The following is a 23307-nucleotide window of genomic DNA, read 5'->3' on the forward strand; positions in this document are numbered from 1 at the left end:
CCAGATTAGAACATGAGAAAATAGTACCTGATATGAAGGTTTTGACAGTATTTAGAAATCCAGAAGACGTTTTAACTAGATTAGTAACTCGCCGCATGTCTATCCACAGAGGAAGTAAAGTGATAAAAAGTGAAAGTAAAGTGATATAAAGTGAAAGTAAAGTGAGCGTCATTTACACACAAGGTAACATAGTTTAACTTGTATCAATTAATAAAAGAGAGAAGTTAGCTGACAAGAGGTATTCTGTCATGGAGTAAGGGTTAATTTACGTTGTAAGCAATACAATTATAAGCTATTAGAAGAGAGAAGGTAAACAAGGAGGAAGTGAAATAAAAGTAATTTGAATATAAAATTAAGGACAATCTTGGTTCCTTTTGTAAGTATTTAAGAGAAACATTAGAAAGCAGAGTAAGCAATTAAATTCTGTGCTAAGAAAAAAGTAGTTTTAAAGTATTATTTTGTCAAAAAATTGTTAATATCTACATTGTGAACGACTTAAAAATGCATGAACCTGAAGGTATATTAGATAATCATGAAGTGTGGTCCATAAAAAAACATTCTGATTGTAATTGAACAAGTCAGAATAAATTATTATCGAATCATTATCGAAAATGATTTCTGTCATCAATGTTAATTTCAGAAAGAAAAAAAAAACCAAGGAATATTTCATTAAAAAAATCATAACTAGTAAATATTTTGCTCATAAATATTGTAGTCTTATTTATAAAGGGCGACTCTGTGAATATCATGAACATCGCAAACATAAGATGTACATGTTAAAAAAAAGAAAGAAGAAAATAGTTTAAACATTACAATACCATTCACTTTATAGACACTGATATACTATACAAAGAATATAAAAAGAGAACAACAATTGACATTTATGGACAGCTATTTTTTTCTTTCATATTCAATAGATTATCAAACTCTTAACATTTCTAGATAAATACTTTGCATTGGTATTTGTTCTGAGAAAAAAAAATATAAAAATATAAAAATTTACTAGCTACGATTCTCTTCCGATCCGGATTTTCTTCTTCCTTGGTCACGGTTTTCTCTTCTTCTACACTGTTAACATTGTTTGGACGAATATCACCATTCATTTCTTTTGACTTCTCCAATCCATCGACCGACTTGATGTTGGAATTTCGGTCCTTTACCATCGATACCTATTCAATCAGGGTTTTTTTTAAATGTTAGGTCTTGCCTGTTAAATCAATATTGTTGTATCTATTGTTTTCATTATCAAACTTCACAAAGATCAAGAAAATATACATCATGTTATGTCCTAAAGGAACTGTATTTATTCAAAATTGCAGCACACTTGTAGATATGCAATGCATTGGAAGGGAAAATTGGCATTTCCATCTTTGTAACTTTATGATTGACAACAATAATATTTCACACAATTTTACTTGCTAATTATGGATGATTGATTTTTTGATTAAGATATTGATATAAATATTAACAATAAAATGTTAACTAAGATGGTTTATTCATACTATATGAGTATAGCAATTATGGCAGACAAATACAAAATCCTCTAACAAAGTTTATAAAACCTTTCAACAATAGCTTGCTGCCTTCATACACGTATGGATCGCCAAAAAAAAAAAACCCAACATTTTAAAAAAAATTTAATAACCTTTTTACGCAGTTTGCTGACAAGCCTCGATTTCGTTTCTTCCGACAACTCGTCTATTGGACTGGGTGTAACAGGAACCCGGGGCTTTGGCTTCTGGGGGATGTCACAAAGGGACGGACATTTCTTCTGGGCATTTTCCTGTGATACATGCAGGAAGTTGAGAAATTCTGGCCAGCTGCAGTAGAAGATATACTTATTAGATGACGTAGTGGTTGCTTGATATGACGTAACAATAGCAACGTTTTATTAATATAATAGAATTGGTTTCAATTACTTCCCTCCATTTTTTTGTTCATAAAACAGCAACTTGACTTGTCTTTTACATACTTATGAAAAAAGACATCAAAAGCTTAAACGGACTTATTTAATTATTTTAGAAGACGTTTCTGTAACTACAGAAGTACCATATTAGCTCATAATTGTCCAAATCGCAACGTTTTATTAAGATAATAGAATTTGTTCCAATTATTTCCCTCCATTTTATTGTTCATAAAACAGCAACTTGTCTTTTACATACTTATGAAAAAAAGACATTAAAAGCTTAAAATGACTTATTCAATTATTATAGAAGACCTTTCTGTAACTACAGTCGTTTAAAGTACCATATTAGCTCATTATTGTCCAAATCACAACGTCTCAGCAAGCTTTTCAATAAAGCACCATAGAGAGGAGTCTGATGCCGGGAACACAAGTCAATGACCTAAATGAAAAACATCACAAAAGAAATAAATTATAACCATCTAAATTATAATCATTTATTAGGGTATTCCTTCAGAATACCAATTAGTGAGCAAAAGTACATATCTTTATTAAAAAAATGGCAGAAATCAAAAAGATGTAAATGCATGCAGGCGCAGATTACAATTGATTGTTTCCTAAAAGAAATATTGTAGTTGACAGTATCGATTGATTTATCGAGGAATAAAGGTTACTATTGCAATTTTATGAACAGAAAGTCTTTATTGAAAATAAGACGCAAATGCTCTTTTAAAAGATAAAGAAATTATTTGATTTATAGTTTATTAATAATGAAATTTGCATCACTCTTAATTGATCATTTTATATAGGATAACTGTATTAAGTCATTATTCCAATGTCATATATATCACTTCCTCTTTAACCAATACTGTCAATTTATGTTGACGACCGTTTAATCAAAATTAAGTTTATAGTTTCTATTGATAAAAACATATTTTCTCCCAATCAAGGTATATCCTTAAAGTTGGCAATTTGCAAAATCCACGACAATTCACTGATGGCAAGCCATATTGATAAAAAAAAACACACTATGAAAAAACGAATCCCGACCAGTTGTAAAAGAAAAGAAAAAGGGTTATTCTCAAGTGCCAAAAGGTGAAACGTTACTATTAGGTGTCAAACTATCGGTATAAATTTGTAGTTGCAACGATTAACTGAAAGTGGCATAACAAAAGGTGTTCAAGTAAATAAAACGATAAAGTGTTTACTAGGTTGGTTATTTATGGCAATTATCGCAAAAAAATATACAATCCTCTAACGCAAAAGGTGTTATTAAAGGTTACAAAAGATATGTTTTCCTAAAAGTAGGTAAAAAACAATTGTGCTTTGTCAATGGTAGACATATTCATATCCTATCGGAATAAGTGTCTATAACTGTGATAAAAACTATTGAACTTAATAGGGAAATAAAATTACCTGAAATTCCTTTAATGTGATTTATACCTATTACATAAGTTTTTAAAAGACTAAAATGAAATTGTGTTATTTTATCAAAAAATAAAAAATTTAATGAATGTTAAATGCACATCATTGTACTGAGAGGAAATCATAATTATGATCATCAATCAAACCACAAAAACACAATCTTTAATTATTGCGGTTAACCATTTGTCATTAAAAGCTTTATGAAGGTAAGAAGGCCCGTTTATAGATTTTAGCATGTGGTCTTTATTCAACCTTGATTTGATACGTCAGATGCACAAAAGGACATAAGCGCAGTCATCTCACGAAATCTAGAGGATTCTTAAACCTTTACTCGTGTATTACAGCATGTTTGTTAACAAAGCTTTCGTATATTATTTGAAAAACATGGACAAATAACTATCTTGACCCTTTCACGTCCGTTCCGGACAAATGTAGCCGGAACATTATTTCAAGTTGAAAGATTAACCTATTAATAATAAGCAACCTATAAAAATTAAACATTTATAAGATGCCCAGACGCCTGACATCAATATTAAACGTAATTATATGCAATCAGTCTGCATTCAATTTTCTATATGTTGTTGATAGAGAGATTTTTACAGAAATATTTTCACTGAAAGTGTCAGCATTATTTTTTTTGTTTTGTTTTTTGTTTCAGACTTATTTCTCTGTTAGTATGATTGAAGATTTTACCCCTGCTTTTCATTCACTTAAACAATAAAATGTTTTCTTTGGTGATTCATGCAGGATATAAAGGTGACGCCACTGCAGCAAAAAATAAACAACCCGCGTGAAGCCTGCAATGATCGCTCCCCTCATGAATCATCAAAGAAAGCATTTTTTTTTTTTTTAAATTTACATCTTTTTTACTAATTGTAAAAAGTAGGTTCAATTAACAAGATTACGATAGATAGATAGATAGATGGATAGATGGATAGATAGATAGATAAAGAAGAAAAACTAGCTTAGAAATTATTTAAATTCTAATTTAAATTCGTCACAAAATATAGATGTCCCATATCTTTTCAAGTAAATACAATGTTGATATAGCATCCTTATATATCGATCGATCCAGTCTATGTACTTTAAAAGTTATATTTAGTATGTGAGCGTTCTGTCATCCATCAATAAATATATTTTTAAAATATTACTGTTTCTTTTTTCGTAAATATGATTTTTCATTTAAGTAGTAATAAATGTGGACGAGTTTTGTATAGTAAGAATAATTACTAGTATTTTTTTCATTCATTTGTCATGTAAAATATAATTAAATGATAGTATCTTTACTTTTTAGTGCAAATACTCAGTTTTTTAAAATAAAATTTTAATACGATAACTTATTTAACTTGACATGACATGACACAAACATATATTAAAAATATTTACTTTTCTAACAACATTTATATGTTATATGGTTTAGTATAAGGTTTGAAAAGCCTTTAATACATAAACACTAAAAAAACCAAAACAAAAAACCCCAAAACAAAACAAACAAATGCTTGACCAGTTTTATTTCAGTTTTTATGATGATGAAAAATGTTGGAAATTCTACCCGTATACAATAAAAGTATCAAATATATCGTACGTGGCATAATAGCATTTTCAGGAATATCTGTTTTTTTCAAAAATACAATTATCTCACTGATATTGTAATTTTGTATTTTTTTTTATTGAGAAGCGTTTAAAAAATTCTTTAGAACCTAAGTTTTAGTTAAATTAAAAAAACAACAACAATAATAAAGTATTAGCCAAGTTTATTGCAATCATAACAAAATACTATGGGTCTGACAAATACTAGTACCCCGACTTACAAAATTCAAATAAAATTAGTCTCTTTTTGATATACTAAAATCACCTAAATAATCAAAGTTCTGTTACTGAAAAGCGCTAACCTAGCTTGGTTCTAAAGAAAATTTACTTTGTGTAAGCCTAATTAGAAAGAATTTATTTGATTTTTTTTATATTTCAGCTTCTGTTTATGCAATATATTTCCTCATCACTGCGTGGCAGCCCCTGCACCATGGATTTACAATAGCCACAATAGCTCGAACCTTATATTCACAATAGCCCGTGCAACTATGTGCGTAAACCCCTGAAACTAGTTCTCAAACCAGTTTGAATTATGTATATTTCTACTCATAGGGGGCGGCTAACGACAATAAAGCGCTTAGCTATGCTTAGCGCTTTAAAAACAATACCTGAAATATATAATCTATTTCAACACTTCTATATGAAATTTTCATTTTTCAAAAATAATAGAGAATTTCTGCAACAAATGTGTATAAAGACAATTATTTGCTTTGCTATTGAAAACATAAATATTGCTGTAGCCTACTTGTTTTGTGCGATCATGTGGATTTTAATGTATTTGTTTATTCTTAAACAACATTTAAAAAACATTAAAAGACTTCAAGGCTTTATTTTTTTCCAATTTCTGAAAACATCATTTATCTATAAAAGGGTATCATATGTCTGAATAATTAAATTAATTCAAAACTGATTTCATTCAGATAAATTTAAAGTGAAATTCACAAAGTTGAAGTGTCAAAATACTTCTTAAAAAGTTTCCCCCCAAAATTAAGCAATTGTTTCAACTATTAGTGATAACTTAAATTTTACAAACAGTATACCTGTACCTCTCTGCTTATTTTTTTTTTCAATAATGCTAATGTTTGATTTGATCTGAATAAAGGTTAGTTTGTTTATGCTTACACTACCACATCTTGTAAAACAGCAAACATAATATGATGTTATGGATAATATTGTATAATATTTGCATATCCATTGTTCTTTCCCACTGTAAGTCTCTACGGAGGAACTGCAATTATTTAAGAAATAAACAACGTTATTTAGTGAACATGGCGTTATGAATAGCAATTGCTCTGTTGGCATATTCCATAATGCGCGCTAGCGCATCATGGAAAATATGCCAGCAGAGCAGTTGCTATTCATATTCACCCCGAGGGAACCATTGTCAACCGACGCGAAGCGGAGGTTGACAATGGTTTTCGAGGGGTGTCAATTTCAAGCGTGACCCTCCAAAACAAGCACTACTTATTTCATTATACTGAATGTCTAAATTAAAAATTTTTTTTTACTGCTTTTATATAGAAATGACGTGAATTCTACGGCGAACCGAACGCGCATAATTTACGCGCATGTAACAATTCGTTGTGTTACCTGTTGTTAAATGTGTGGCTAACGCTGAGGGTAATAGAACGTATTATCAACTGCTTCTAAACCAATCAGATTTTAGTATTTGACATGAAAGTATAATAATAAAAAATATTGACCGGTCAATATTTTTTGGACGAGCTAATATTACAGTTATTGACTATTAGTCTATTATTATTGAGTTATATAGTGAGAATATGCTACTGAATATAAAAATGTAATTTAACTTTTATCAAGTAATTATAATAATACGATTAAATAATGTACAAATGCAAAAGTTCACTGATACACTCTCCATTGTAGATGAATGTAGACATGCATATAATATACAATCTAATCTAAGTTTTACCACTTGTCCTGAAAAATCTGATCATGTAAAAAAGAAATAATTTGAAAAAATTACAAATGATTTCTAATCAAGTTTTCATCCTTTAAATATAATCAAAATCAATGCCACAGTGATATTTATTCGATACAACTGCGTCGTAGGATTTTTATCATGCGTAAATGAATGCTGATATATTGATTTTAATGCATATCAAATTTTTGTTCGAGGGAAAAAAAAGAATTATTATGAAGAGAAATATGTTTTACTGCCACAGAAATATGTTTTCCTGCCACAGAAATAAGTTTTACTGCCACAGAAATATGTTTTACTGCAACAGAAATATGTTTTCCTGCCACAGAAAAAAGTTTTACTGCCACAGAAATAAGTTTTACTACCACATGTGAACAAATGTCATTATTTGATTGATGAAATGACATATCTTGACTATCTTATTGGCTAAAATAGAAATATATATAAAGATCTGGTTTGAACTAGATTTATAAAGCATATACATTTCCTGCAGTTGCATCAAACAGAGAATCATATCGAATACATAATTAAATGTATGAGTCAGATCCTCATTAAAAAATGTAACAGCTACAGGTCAACCTCATTGTTTTTTTGAAATTTGTAGTGAGGTGAAATGAGTATTGATAAGTGCACTGCTGTGATTTTTTTCTATTCATTCTCCCCCTAAAGTTACTTGATTAAATAAATTGCTTTATAAACGTTAATGACTACATGGCAAATGTTAAGCTTTTATACTTTAAAGTATAATTTGGGATAGTATCCCTCGATAATACTATCTTATGTTTTTCGTTTGCTAATTTTACAAATCTTATTCATAATCGTAGTACGGTTTCTATTTGAAAAGGAAACTTAACAGTTCGAGATTGCTCTTTTTTCTCATATTTACACAATTTTCCCAATACTCACGTGTACGTTTTTGATAAATAGAAAAACGTCGCAGTATATATAGAGGATATCTATATTGTGTGATTTTATATTTGCTTTATCCAACGAGTTGAAATGGTGTATATATTCGCGAGGCTTTCCGAGCGAATATAACCATTTCAACGAGTTGGATAAAGCAAATATAAAATCACACAGTTATAGATGTTCTATTTATCTCATACAATTTGATTTATATTATGAAGCTTTTGAGACAGTCCCTTGTGTGACCCAAATTGGTTTTTTTTTCAAAGATTAAAAACAATGATGCAACGTTGTGTTATGCGGCTATTGTGACCTTGCGCAATACAATTTAGTACGTCATTCCTGAGATAAATCTAACTATTTTAATGTAAAGTTTCACTGAAATAAACCTTAAAATAGTTTTTTAGCTCTAGATAATTTTTCTTAGATCCTATTGACTTGATTAAATGGAAATTCCGATTAGAAGACTTGAATAATCAAGTTTGTTGACATACACAAAGTTGCGAATGCTCGTTAGTTTGAATTGACTCGAACGAGGAACAAACACTAGGCTAGCTTTATGATTCAAAATTGAAAATAGTGAATAAGGATGCTTACTGGTGGTGGAATAAAAGTCTCATGAAACATTATTTCGGTAAGTTCTTGTATATAAACACAACCAGAGTGCTCTGTTTTCATCGCGTCGTCAGGATGAACTCCTTGATAGTTAACGTAATTTGTAGTTTTATAAACTTCACAAAGCAAATTGAAAGTTGGAAGTGGGCTAAATTTATCAAAAATCTTGACAAACAAGTAAAAAGGGTCTTGTGGTTACGGTTATGAATAAATTTGCAAAAAAGGTGGGCTACCCCCCCCCCCCCCCCCACACTCACAATAGCCCCCCCCCCCCCCGGTTCCGACGCCTGTGCTACGCAGTTATGTGTTTTCCTTCATATTTGTAATTTAAATCTTTGACAAAATCAATTTTATATTAATTTTTGTAGTATAGATATAGTTATGTTGAAAGTACTAGCAAATCTTCGAAAATAGGTCACTGAAGCGTTAAAGCGAGGGGCTGTGTCAAAAGTAGTTCCGACCGGAAGTATTTGATATAGCATCACCCGTGTGATATAGCAAAGGTTTATCACACGGGTAATATACACCACACGTATGAGATAAACAATAATACCTCATTTTTGCTGATTTTCCCACTTTTTTCAATATCTGCATGTTGGAAGTTTTCTCTCAAAGAGTCCACGTCAAAATGACCTTGGTTGTCAATCAAAAGCTCCTCCAATCGCTGAACAAGGTCGGCGTCTTTTTCCTCTGACGTCATTTCCGATTGCGTCTCTAGGTCATTTCTTGTTTGTAGTGCAACCACACTGTCCCTGCCTGAGGAAAACGGGTAAATTGCACATTGTCTAACTTTTAATAATTGTCACATTATACATGTATTTTAAGGAAATTATTTTACCCTTGGCTTGTAAAATAGTGTCCAGTTTTTAAAATAATAATACTTATGATTTTGTGTGGTTGACTATACCTATACCTATACAAAGTTTCAATACATCAGGTAAAAATGACATTATGATATTTATATATTTCATCCAACTTGAGAAAAAATATTAATATTGTACCATTTGATTTCAAAACTTCTTTACTTGCATAGACAATACAATGTATAACATGAGGTAGTTTGCCTTCTGAGGTCTGACCTATTTTTATTGCATTGTCATTAATTGACATGCCTACAATTAAATACATTTACTCGTGATGGGTTGATCTCTAATAAGTTACTAATTAGTTAAAATGATTAATTTATCTTTTCCAATAAACTGCAAAATGCATCATCAAGGTTCAATCAATAATATTTTTGGCGTTTATCTAATAAATGATTGAGCTTTTTTATTCCCATAATTCAATCAACACTTCACCCTCCCCACGGTATTCAACTAAACTGAGAAGCTTTAATCATTAATCTTGTTCATGTCATTCAAAAAAAGTAATAACTCTTTATTAAAGAGATAGCTTTTCAATATAGTTCTAAATTGATTGTGTGTAGCTTGCTGATTAAAACATTATTGATTTGATATATATTGATACATCTAAACGCCACAGAAGCTTTATCTGATAACCTTATGTCATCGTTGTCAATTTTTTTTCCAGGTATGCCCTTTCAATTGTCAAGAACAGTTGTGATCTATGCATGTTAGATGCCCAAGGTCTGCCAACTTTCTTTTGTATACCTATACTGACTGATTATATGTTAATGATATGACCAGAGATCGTTTTTATATTCTCTTTTTGACGCCACACTGCACGAAAGGGGAGGTATTGACATACATGTATATCAGGTGTATTGAATTGAAATTATGTTAATTAGAATTTTTTTTGTTTATATATATATATATATATATATATATATATATATATATATATATATATATATATATATATATATATATATATATATATATATATATATGTGTGTGTGTGTGTGTGTGTGTGTGTGTGTGTGTGTGTTAATTAGAATTAAAAAGTAGCCCACTTTTTTTCGACCTGTAATTACAAAAATTAAATCATAATATCTGAAATGTTTCAATGACCAATGTATAAATCGTTTATTTTCTGCGGAAAGATATAACTGGTTTGTTTTATTTCACATCACTAGATTAACCTTGCAGCATGATTTAACAAAAATATACTATCTATATAATACTTATTCAGCTTTTTGATTTTGCTTTTGTTTCAGTAATCATAGTTTAGTTTTATCTTCTTTTCATTCACAAATAACAACAGTTGTACATAGTTTTAACGTTAAAAATCAACAGAACCTACTCTCCTAGCAGTATGTGGTATGTGCACTTAATAGCCTAATCTAGTTTCGCTGTCACAAACTACACAATGTTTGAGATAGAAATGAAGAACTGTTGATTTTGTCGTTCCCAAAGAGGTGTATCCAACGATATCTTACAAATGTAATTGTATCTAAAAAGCATTCAAACAAAATTAAAAGAAAACAACAACATATAAGTTAAGGATCATTTTGATTTTTGTGTGTTGTCACATTTTGTTTGTTTGTGATTACGTTTGTGTTTTTGTTGTTTTCGTAGATTTTTCATAGCGTATGGTTTAAAACACTATAACTTAAAAGCTATTTCATTTGAAACGACAAAACATAACAAGTGTCTATTTTTAGTAGTCAACTTAAAAAACCCCAAAAATAAACAAAACAAAAAAACAAACATGTCGTTGTTTTAAACCTAATTTGTATACAGATTTATTGCTATATGTATATTACCGGAAGTGATTTTTAAAAATATACGTGAAACTATTACAAATGCTGTGATAAGTCATTTTTGACATGATAATAGTTTTCAGACATTTGTATATTGGCAGAAGAAATAAAGATCATATTTTCTTTGTTGTTACTTGTTATGATGTTTGAGTGGTACCTCATCCAAGGTTTTCTTTAGAAATATAACATAATTGTTTTTGCATTTCCTATGAGAGTGCTTTTGTACTCTTTTAGGAACAAAATAAAAAAAAACCACTAGTTGTTAATTCAAGGCAAAGAAATATCCTATTCAGTACATGATTTGCAAGCTTTTAGGCTATTTTGTATGCAGTGTGTTTTCGATGATGAGTCTATTTCAATTAATTTTATTTATTACGTTATTAATTTTATTTCATTGCGTAATTGAGTGACATCTGAAATCCACTTGGAGATGATATGATCATCTCGATTTCAGACAAAGTCTAATAAATATTCAGCTGGTAAATCATTCGAATTCGGTAAAGGCTCCGGCATGAATAAGCTTAATTTTCTTATCATTTCTTTTTGTGATTGATGTTTGCTTTAGGATGTTGAGTCAGACAAAATGTGTGATTTTTTTGGTTTGAAATATTAGGTTAACAATCATGTATCTGTACCGCATCAGTATTTCAGTTTGTTAGTTTGTGTCACGATTCAGATGAATAAACAATTAAACATTTTTAAAAAACATTTGTTGATTTACAGAAAAGTTCATTTATTGGAAGATAAAAGATATCTTATCTAAATATAATGTTTTTAAAAAAAAAAGATCGATAAGATTTTGTTTTCAAACAATGCAATCAATTTGAACATAAGGGCCTTAATATAATATTTGTATATCAATAGATATATTTGAAAAAAAAAACTAAGGAATCTTAAGTTCAATCATAATAACTACTGATTTTTTATGTCAAGTTTTGTTCGTCTAGAAGTTAATTTTAGTCTAATACTTTAATGTTTTCATTTTCTAATACCTTTTTTTTTATAAAATAAAAAAACGTATCCATCATATTCCGATAAAATTTACTTCTTTATTTTATAAATAGCATCCTTTTTTAAATAAATTGTAATAATCCATTTCAAAATTCTCTAAAAATGTTTGCATGTCTTGAGTTAAAAAGATTTATTCCTTTCTTTATATCTAACAATATCATTTTTCTCCTCAAAGAAGGATAAAATATAAATGTTAATCAGACCAGATTTTTAAAAAATAACAAGTTCTGTAAAGTTTTCATATGTGTGTTTCATCAATAATTATGTGCTTCCAATTTTCGAGGATTTAAAGATAATGATATTTTCAAGGATGCATAAATTCGTGGCTAATGATCCTATCAAGTTAATATGTAATCAGATATTGCAATTAAATTAACATTTAACATGATGGATTAACTCTACAACAAAATTTACGATTCTACGATTATTGACCACAGTAGGACAAAATGTCTACTGTTTGAAATAATGAAGCAGTCTCTAGCAAGGTTACAGATGCAGTCTCATGCAACTAGCCCTACAATATATTTAATCTTGCGTGTTACAGAGATAATATCACGCCAGAAGCCAAAGTTATAGAGGTAATAGTACAGGTAACAAAAGTAACATTACGTCACAAGGCAGGTAATTGTAAAGCTTACAGAAGTAATTTCACGTAACTATCCACGTTACAAAGTTATTTGTAAGGGTTATAGAAGTAATATTACGCCACTAGCTTTGTTACAAAGTTACTTGTTTGTAATTGGGTTACAGAAGTAATATCACGCCCTTGGCTAGAATATAGAGATTATCATACAGACTGTAGACGTAATCGCAAGCCATTAATCAGATTACAGAGCTAGTTATACAGGTTACAGACGTAATCCCAAGTTAATACTAGTAGCCAGGTTAATGAAGTTTTCTTATCCCACGCTACTAGCCAGATTACAGAGGTATTTATACATACTACAAAAGTAATCAGAAGTTACAAGCTAGTTACAGAAACAATAGAAACAAGCCAATAGCCAGGTATTGGGAATAATCATACACTACTTGCCAGGTTATAGAAATCGAGGATTTGAGATTGCATTAGAATCTCACGACTGACCTGATTTGAGGTGGGCGTCCGTAAGGAATCTATAAAGGCGTTCACAGTCAATCCCTCTGTTGTCCTCAAACTTGTCAATCAAATACTGAGTGACACGCCCAGATAGCCTCATCTGGTTATCCTGCAAAATTTAATGTCAAGCGATGCGTGAAAACACCAGACATGCCAAAAAAAAGATAAAGTTTTAAATGAAAAGGGTGAAAGAAAAAATAACCAGATATCCCTAATTGTATTCACCGCAAATTTTTATAGGTCCTATTGGTTGGATGTGACAGCTTTTGTTGATTATAAATTATAAAATGTGCCTTTCGTCCTTGGAAAAAAAGCTAGATTATTTTTGAATTTGATTTTGAAGAAAAAAAACAACATTTTCTTATTAATCAAAAAGATACAAAAACATTTCAGTGCTAGTATTTCAAAATTTTAAATTTTTCTAATTAACCTCAGGTCAAATTTTAAAACAAGATGGAACTATGATTTATATTTTGTTTAAATGAAGTTATCAAATGACAAAAAAAGTGAAAAAATAAAATTAGGACAAAATTGGTAAAAGTTGCAGGTACAATTGCATGTGCAATTTTCATATTGGTTTTATCCTCCCAAACTGTTCTGTTAAATCGTGATATTTGAATGCATGCTTTGTATTAGAAACATAAAATGTGGTTATTATTACAGCATCAAAGAAATGCATTTATTAAAACAATTAAGGAAACTAAATTTTGTTGTTGCTAACGATTAAAAAATATAAAATTTCGTATTTATAGGATCCTAAATACTTCAAATCAAAAGATTTTTGATTAAAAATAATTTATTCACATACAAAACAAACATTCGTGTATTGGTTAATAATTTAAAAGCTGAAGGTATATGAAAAGAAAATTAAGATATGGAACCTAAATTGTAGAGCTTCAGTTCTTCTGTTTTACTCAAGTTAAAAAAAGATGCATCATTTAATTAGTCCACATGGAAGTTTCTAAAATATTAAGGATTTAAAGTAAATCCACCCTCCTGTGACGTCATACATTTTACATAAACCATGGAATCATTAAAATTCTTGCAAGTAGATTTGTAATTTTTATGTTATCATAAGTGCACATCAAAAACTCAAATCATTGTTTACTTGGAGATATTTAATAAGCGTTTTTCATCCTTATATTCGACATAATTCAATAATGACAAAGGGAAATAACTCTTTTCTATTTTCCTCTAAGTGATATATCTAAATGCTATATTTTTTCTAAAGTAAACAATTTTTTCTTTTTTTTTAAATTAGTTTTAGTTTTCTGGCATAGTAAGCAATAAAATTTAAATAGACAAACAAGTATCCATCCACTTATATTTAATTTTTAAACAAAAAAAGTGTCATTTTCAGATGATAATTTCAGCATTTGGTTTTTATTACCTTACATCTTCAATAGTATGGATACATATTTATTTTATTTATTTTTTGATGAAATTCAAGTCCAATAAGTTAAAAAAAGTTAAGTTTTTTAACTTCGAACCCATAATTTTATAGGTACGGAGTTACCTTAAAGGATAAGAAACGATTTGAAACGTATGGCTTTTTTGTGTATGTTTTGGTAATTATCGTAAACCAAATTAAGATTCAGTTTTGTCATTTCACTATGTAACAAATAAACAATCCTTTAAGGAGGCTAGGGGGTCAAAATATAATATTATATAAAACCATTAGATTTATTTGAAAATTTTATATGCGATTTCTGAAGCTATCAACCACTATTTGATAAAGAAAAATTTCATATATTTTAATATAAATTTCATCACTTCCCACTATCTTTATAAGGAGCTCTTCTTTTAAAGGAGATCAATATTGTCTAAAATGGCAGCCACCCCAGCCCCCTTAAGGAGGCTGGTTAGTCAACAAAAAATAACCATCAGATCTTTCGTAAATTTTCAAATTTAAATGATTAATTTAGTTATAATTAATATATTTATTCATATTCATAAATATCATTAAGTAATAAAAAACTCCAAATATTTAGGATTTAAATAATTTGCTATATCTTCATGCTGAACTCTTCTTTTTAGGAGATTGATACAGTCTATAAAACTGGCCAGTGCCATTCAGCTCTCTTAATCATCTTATCATCTTAATTGAACTGGAGATGGTGTAGATGCTTTGGATAAATACACAATTATGTATATATCTACTTTGGTGTAACTTCAATGTTGGTATTTTATTATGACCTTTGATATTGTCATTTTTACGTAATAGTGTAAATTTTGTGTCGAAATTTCTCAGCAGAGGGTGTTATAAGTTTGCGGTACTTGTGCCCGATCCTTTTGTATATACCATCTTAACAATAAAATACATTCAAACCAAATACACAATTGACATTCACCGTGTGACATGAATCAAAGTTATACTTGAAATGCTTGGCTGAGCTCCTTTTGAGTGATTCGGGCTTCAACGTTACTAAAATGGCGGAGACTCATGTGAAGAGCACGCATGCGCTGTCGGCTGTACTCTTTCAAATTCTCGGAAAGAATCTTCTGAAATTTTTCTTCGGGGTTGATTTGATCAGGAAGAGGTTGTACTATAAATAAAACATTCTATTGGTCCAACACATTATTGTAAGCTGTTCTGATACACAACAATCACGAATGGTTTTAATACATCGCTTAAAACGTGAGATGGCGTTGTCATTAATTTGCTTTGATAACTAAATCAGTGCGTTGCATTTGATTTGCTGTTTGGCCAAAAATAACAAAAAAACTCGTCAAATTTTCTAAATAATTTTAATTGGTTATTACTGATAAAGATTTATAAAATGTATTTAATGTGTTGATATCCTTAAGATTTTTTGGGTTATCATGAATATGTTAGCTAGCATTTAAAAAAAACCCCATAATTTTTAGATGATCTGACGAAAGTATGGCTCTTGTTACAGTTTTTCATTACTTTTCGTGGACATCAATTTTCGCTTACTAGGTGAAAAACACAGTTTCGAGGATACGTAAATTCCTTTTAACACAATATGTTATTTAATTGTACAAAATTAAACATTTCTATCTTCTGGATCAATCCAACAACAAAAATTTACGAAAATTGGTATTTAGCGAATATTAACGAAACCACAATATTGTATCCAGGGGCCATGTAACTTACCAGGAGAGCTCAATGTGGGCGAATCTGTTGTAACAATATTTGTAGCTTTAGGAGTTCGTTTTGTCTTTTTCTTCCCATTTCCATTTGCTTTCTGTAATGATTATTTACACATTTATTTTTGCATTCGTTTTATTAATTTTTTTCTTTTCAGATTGATTTGATCTTTGTTTAACGAGTTATGTATGATAAAGAATCACTCTAAAACGAGAGAGAGAGAGAAAGAAGGAGAGGGAGAGAATGAAAGAAGGAAAGAAAAGAGAAAGAGAGAGATTGTCTGTAGTTCATCTCCCCTTTTGATCATAAGTTTAAAAGTATCAAACTGCATAATTATATACAAACTTGTCTTGCACTCTAAGCTACTTGTAATTTGAATATTTGTCATCTATTTTTATTTTAATTTTCAGAAACAAAAATCAATACCTCTGCCCCCTCGGTGATTCCTCTGCCACGTGGACCGCGCTGGTTCTTGGCGCGACCTCGTGACGTCACGGGGTCACGTCGACCGGGTATTCCCATCACGCTCGACTCACTGGATGTACTGTCCTGCAACGATAAAAATTAATTAATTAGTTAATTATCTTTTTATTCAATTTGTATTGATAAATTTATGATTTATTATACATGCTTCTCGGAGCAGGCATGATATTTTGTATACTTAGTACATGAGTTTTTAGGTTTTTTTAGAGCTTGTTTCTCATCCTTTTTGACGTTTGGTTCAATAACATATTCTCATTCATTTCAATAGGTGGTTAATTATTATTTGCATTTTGTTACATGCATGCATAATAGTTATGTAAAAGGACAGTGTACGAGGATAAAATCGATATGATAATATGAACACTTCTCTAGTGATGGTTTAAAGAGGTTGAAAAAATCGATGTTAGGTATACATATCTATGAATATTTTACAACAATTAACGAAGAAAACAATGAGAGAGAGAGAGAGAGAGAGAGAGAGAGAGAGAGAGAGAGAGAGAGAGAGAGAGAGAGAAATGAAAACAGATTTTAAGATATGAATTATTTGACAAAGTACATTTTAATAGTGCAAAATTTCTCCAATCGTTTAACTGAAAAACCTTTTCTCAGAAAAATTAAGCAGTAAAATCATGCAACGAAATTTCCTGATTGGATTTTATAATTTTAATTTTCCACTTAAATAAGATTTGTTTATTTTATTTGTTCTATTTTTGGAACAGAAAAATCTTGAAAGCCAAACGTCAAGGTCATTTTGACCGCAATCAAGATTGAAAAATGAAATTAAGAAACACAGCACGTTTTTTTATGGCCTATTTAATTTGTTCGCTTGTACTAGCCGTGTTGGTTGTCACATAGCGTATTTTGGAATATCGCCAAATAATAAAACCCCCGGAAATGCAAACAAAGTATAGAAAGTAAAGTACATTTATTAAATTATACGAGCGTACCTAAGCAAATACAATGTTGGTAATGCTTTTAGGATGAAAATAAACTCTATGTTCTAGTATAACCCAGAGTGAAAAAAGCTTACCGTAATTAATACATGTATATCCCATGTTTCGCTGGTTTCACTTTTTTAACCTGGGTATGCATATTACATTTCTGGGGATATATTAACCAAAATCGATATACCAGATATTAAAATGAACTGTATGTCTAAATTAGCACATACGGGACGGGTGTTAATTTTTGATTAGGTATTTAAAAATGAGGAATTTTGCATGCATTTCATTAAGAAAATTTTAGGCTGAGAGGAGAGAGGCGACCATCTCTGCTGAGAGTTTTTGGTTTAAACTTGATAAATCAAGCTTTTGTTGCTCTTTTAAAAAACTTAATTTAGCGGTCAATACATGAACAGCATGCTATAATGCCTCTGTTTATCAGTAGATAAATAATGAATAGATGCGAAGCTTTTATAACTTGATACTAGTATATTATATGTTGTAAATTTTGAATTAACCTGGTTGCGACTATCTGTAAGTTTTGTATAATTTACTGCCAACCGGTGATTTCAAACTTTACAACATTAAAAAAAACTTTTGATGACAGATTGTATTCATCTGTTCATAGCAAAAATTTTAAGTATTTTAATTGAACTTATTGTAAAGACCATCAGACGAAAGCAAGGATTTTTGAAACGTCATCTGTATCTTTCTCTCAATTACTCTCTATCTTGTGTTTTAAATGTAGTGTCTGTCTTAAGTCCGTCTGTATCAATCTGTCCGTCTGTCTGTTTCTGTCTGTCTTTCTCTCTATCCTTCTCTGCTTTTTAAATGTACTCTCTCTCTCTCTCTCTCTCTCTCTCTCTCTCTCTCTCTCTCTCTCTCTCTCTCTCTCTCTCTCTCTCTCTCTCTCTCTCTCTCTCTCCGCTTTAAGGATTATAATACATATATATGTAGTATAAAATGCTAAACTGCTTCTCAGTAGACAAAGTATATACTTATATCTCAGGGGGATATCTATCAAATATTTCAAGCAAATCAATATTGTAGATTCATTTTCAGAAATATTTAATAATACCAGACAAAATCTATTTGGCATTTGTCTGTGGGGAACTTTTCTCATGCTAAGGGAAATTGTAAACCATAATTCACGACACGTAAATTAAGTTTATGGATATTCCTAATGGGGACAGTTAGGAAGTGTAGCACGTCAATGGAAGTTTCTCACTCGAAATAAATATTTGGAAAAGAGTTGTAAACAAGCTCACGTGTGCCTTAAAAATTAACTAATTAGGTGACCAAGTAAATTGGAATTCCAACGTATTTGTCCCGGCGCGTCTATACACCTTGATTATTATTTGAAAAGATAAAATGCGGAATACACCTTTGTCAATTTCGGGATTTTATTTATAAAAAATTTGGAAATAACTGAATTTTAAGATGGATAAATATATAAATATATACAAAAAAATTACTTGGAAAAATAATCTTGGCTACAGGATGTAAATACCACATTATACATTAACATTTAATTGTTTTCCGATGAGTTATTACAATACTGAATTTCACGTTTATTTTTATAGGCTGATGGACAAGCTAATTGGAATTCTAAAATTTGTTTTTTCGCATGTATTTCAGAATTATCAATTGACAGATATAATCCGCATACATTTAGTTGAAAAAAAAACCCCTTGACTATAGATTGTTAATACTATATTCAGGATTCAAAGTTTATGACTTTGAAAACGACTGTTTCCATATTGCATTTTTCTCAAGATAAATTGAATTTCTGACTAGCTGCTGGACCTAACGAGTAAATCGTTTTATATTTTACATTTATATTGGCCCTTATCGTCTTTTTGTCGTCCAAATATTAAACAAAAGTAACATAGTTTATCGTAAAATCGAAAAATCAATGCAACGCGCGGATAATGATCGCGAGATATTTTTGGTTTCTAAACAAATCTGAGTTCTATCTTTACTTTTTTATAATGCACTCTTACCACCCTCCCCCCCCCCCCCCAATCCAATAAATTGAATCATTATAAACGCAGATGTTAAAGTAACATACTTGAGCTTGCCTTCTCAATTTCACTGAAGGTAATAAAGGAATAAAATAAAGGTAGAACTGAAATAGTGTCAACACCCTTTCTGGCTGTTATTATTCGTAACTGAAATTAAAAAAAAAACCGGTGTAATAATAAAGCTTTAAATGAAAACTTTATACCATCTTTAACAATACGACGGGATTGGATATTTATTGTAGGCAGAATAATTTGTAATCACAATTTTAGATTAAAAAAAAAGAATAATTTTAATTTTGTGTGCTTGTTCGAAATTATGTGTTTAAACGAAACAATTTCTTAAAAATACTACTAGTAATCTATTTTTTTCCAAATCGTTTAATGGTTTTTAAGACTTCAAAGGACACAGGCTACCAACCTCAGAGGGCAACCGACCCTTTTTACGCGGCTGACGATTTTTGGTAGATTTGCACGTCATATCCGGTCCATTTACGACATCGCCCTGGCCACTTTTTGGTTTTTCCTGCTGCTGCTTCTTTTCCGGTTCCTTCTCGTCATTTGACGGCGAGCTCTGTCGTTTGATTTGAACTTTGTACGATTTCGCATCTGGCGAGATTTTAGAAAACTTGTCATCTCGAATGTAATCTTCTATACTATTGTATTCGTCCATTTAGAATTCACATTTACAAATTTTCTCTTTTTAATAATAATGGCAATATAAGCGTTCCAATATTAATATCCACTGGCATTTCCTATACAGAATACACTGTTACAATGCAACTTTACAATGCATTGTGCTCAAAGCGTCATGTGCTTTTACTCCCAAGCATCGTAATAAAAGCTCTTTAAATCCTCGCGCATTAATTTTCATTGAATACAACAAACACAGTCAGTACTTTCGAAATAGAAAAAAAATGACATTTTTTACTTATTAACACAAGGAAAAAATAACAATGTTAAAAAAGCAAATCAATCGGGGACCACTAATGAAAAAAAGTGTGATTTATATTCCCATAATGCATTGCAAACAAACAGTCTGTCATCTAGTTAGCACCCGGTAAATTGCTTTGGCTACTCCACTTCCATTGATGTTAAAATCAACACAAACATTACATTTTCATTACACTCAATGATAGTTCCAAATGAGATTTACACTGGAGTCCCCGTTGTTTAACATCCGGGGATCGCGGGACTCCCGTTCCTAGGGCAACACCCGACACCGGTGTCTCGGTTTCAAAGTTCGCCATGTCGTGATAAATCAAACGCGTCACAGGCGGCATCAAAAGCAGCACAGTTTTTGCTTATCAGCTTCCGGACTTTTGGGCCGCTATCGTCAGCTAATATCAAGGCAAGCCAAGGGGATAGAACTTGGCAAAAATTTATGGCGCATGTTCACAGGCGGTTCATTATTTTCTCAGATTTGCTTGGGGAAACAAAAATAGTCCCACGATAGCCGAAGAAGTCGAAATGATTTTTTTAACGCACACAACGCGTTAAATCTCTCTCTCTCTCTCTCTTTGTCTTTTTCTCTGTGTCTCTCTGTGTCTCTCTTTGTCTGTCTCTCTGTCTGTCTGTCTGTCTCTCTTTTTCTCTTTTTTTCGAAAAAGACTCTTTGTTTCATCAATTATAACTACAGTTTTGCGTGTTTCTTGGTAAATTCTGTTATTTACGTTACACGTTGCTTTACGTCACGATTTATTCATTTCCGGAAGTGCGAGGCTATAACGATTTGTCAACCGGAAATAAACGATCGGGGCACACGATTCTTCTTCTCTGATCTCTGATTAAAAAAAAAAATAACATGGTCTCCGATTCCAAAAAAAAAAATCGAATCCTTGTCCTCACACACTTTCATTTCCTTTTTGATATACGATGCAGGGTGTTTACATAAAGTTTGGTTCTGTAAGATTTATTGGAAAATATTAATGTGCAGGTCCTTTAGTTAATTTTTTGATATGCATTTATTTTCATCAAACGCATTTATAATGTTGAGGGTACCATTATCTAGTTTTCTCTAGGTACATTCATTGAATTCATTGTTTTTAGCTTTTTTGATAGTTCTAAACAAAGACCATTTTATTTGCGTTTCGTGCTTGGTCGATCAAATCCATTCTATAAACATGTAGCAATCAATCGGTCTTTTTAATTCGCAAAGCGATGACTCGATAACTTTATGATTCGAATATTTTAATAATCATTTTGCTTGTAATATCAGGATAAGATTAATCAATTGACCTGTAGCCTTGATTTTGCGTTTTTTGTATATGCTGTGTATTGATTTTGCAAGCTCTGTTGCATTGCTTCAAACCTGTCCATTAGATACACTTATACAATTTTTTTTTCGATGAATTCAAGGTGTATTTCATATATATTGGCAAAATTTAGATTTGTTTGCAGAAGTATCATCACCTTAATTATTTGTACAGCCGAGTGCTTCATAAACCATTTTTTTACACAGCTATAATGGTAAAGTAATCTGAAATGGATTAATTGAGAGAGAGAGAGAGAGAGAGAGAGAGAGAGAGAGAGAGAGAGAGAGAGAGAGAGAGAGAGAGTAATGGGTATAGAATACAAAATAAATCAGAATTTATATTTGCCCACTTTTTAGATAGTTTGGAAGATACTGTTTATGTGTTGATTTAAAGTGTTTAAAAGAGAGAGAGAGAGAGAGAGAGAGAGAGAGAGAGAGAGAGAGAGAGAGAGAGAGAGAGAGAGAATCTTAAGTTTGAAGATCTCATTGACATTTGTTATTGATGCTAAACAATGTGGTTGTGTCATAACATTACCATTATTTTACTGACAATCTGCAGTTCAAATATAGAGGTTGATGATCATTTAAAAGTCTTGCGTTCATACTGCTATTTGAAAAACGACCAGCAGTCTTATTGGGAAAATGTATTCTATATAATATTACATGAATGTATTAAACCATGCAGTGAATATTATTTGTATTTATGATAAAAAAAACCCCAAGGGGTTTATTGTTTTGATGTTAATTGGAGATGAAATAGCTGTTAAGTTGTAGTTTATTTATGTTACAAAATAATCGATTATAGTCTATTTCATATTATTACATTTTCATTTTTCAACAAAATCATTTTTGAGATTTGTTTTATGCTTACAGGAACTTTCTTTTATCATAAAAGCAAAATCCAATTTCTAATCATGCATCAACGCAAACACATACCATGTAAACGCTTAATTTACAGTAAAACGACTCTATAAGCTCTGAACTTCGATGTCTACAAGACAACAATAGTCGTTTTGAAAGTAGAGGCGGGTCAATGGAATTTTTTTTCCTTAAATCCATTTTGCCCTTACAACCCCAATAACCCACACGTGTTTCAGGTCCAACAAAAGAGCAAAATTATAGATTTAATAAAAAATTATTCTCATAAATTCAAAAAATTATAACAACTGGAAAAACCTATTTGCATTGTTAAATTCCTCCCTTGGTACTAAGGCCAAGAATAATTAGGATCCTATTGATGCATTCCGCCTCCATTTGTTTTTGATTCCGTCAGGTGCGCGACAAGGCCAATATTTAAACATCAACATGCAGGCCGTTATAATTCTAATCATTTCTTTTTTGAAAAT

General features: G+C 30.7%; 1 protein-coding gene across 2 annotated transcripts in view; it reads right to left on the reverse strand.

Moving 5' to 3' along the window:
* The window catches only part of LOC105328097 (77 kDa echinoderm microtubule-associated protein), a 33832-nt gene extending 12637 nt beyond the window's left edge, over positions 1-21195 (reverse strand). The window contains exons 1-10 of one of the 2 annotated variants that reach the window (XM_066067595.1): positions 20129-21195; positions 16689-16811; positions 16269-16359; positions 15527-15696; positions 13139-13259; positions 8935-9137; positions 2248-2345; positions 1646-1820; positions 1004-1169; positions 28-99 (exon numbers count right to left, since the gene is read on the reverse strand). In XM_066067595.1, coding sequence (XP_065923667.1) covers positions 28-99; positions 1004-1169; positions 1646-1820; positions 2248-2345; positions 8935-9137; positions 13139-13259; positions 15527-15696; positions 16269-16359; positions 16689-16811; positions 20129-20380 — 1471 coding nt within the window. In that variant the 5' untranslated portion in view covers positions 20381-21195. The remainder of the gene's footprint in view (positions 1-27; positions 100-1003; positions 1170-1645; positions 1821-2247; positions 2346-8934; positions 9138-13138; positions 13260-15526; positions 15697-16268; positions 16360-16688; positions 16812-20128) is intronic. The other variant, XM_020067173.3, reaches the window with a different exon arrangement.
* Between the last annotated feature and the right edge of the window lie 2112 nt (positions 21196-23307).

The sequence above is a fragment of the Magallana gigas genome, chromosome 1 (assembly GCF_963853765.1).
Source record: "Magallana gigas chromosome 1, xbMagGiga1.1, whole genome shotgun sequence".
NCBI lineage: Eukaryota > Metazoa > Mollusca > Bivalvia > Ostreida > Ostreidae > Magallana > Magallana gigas.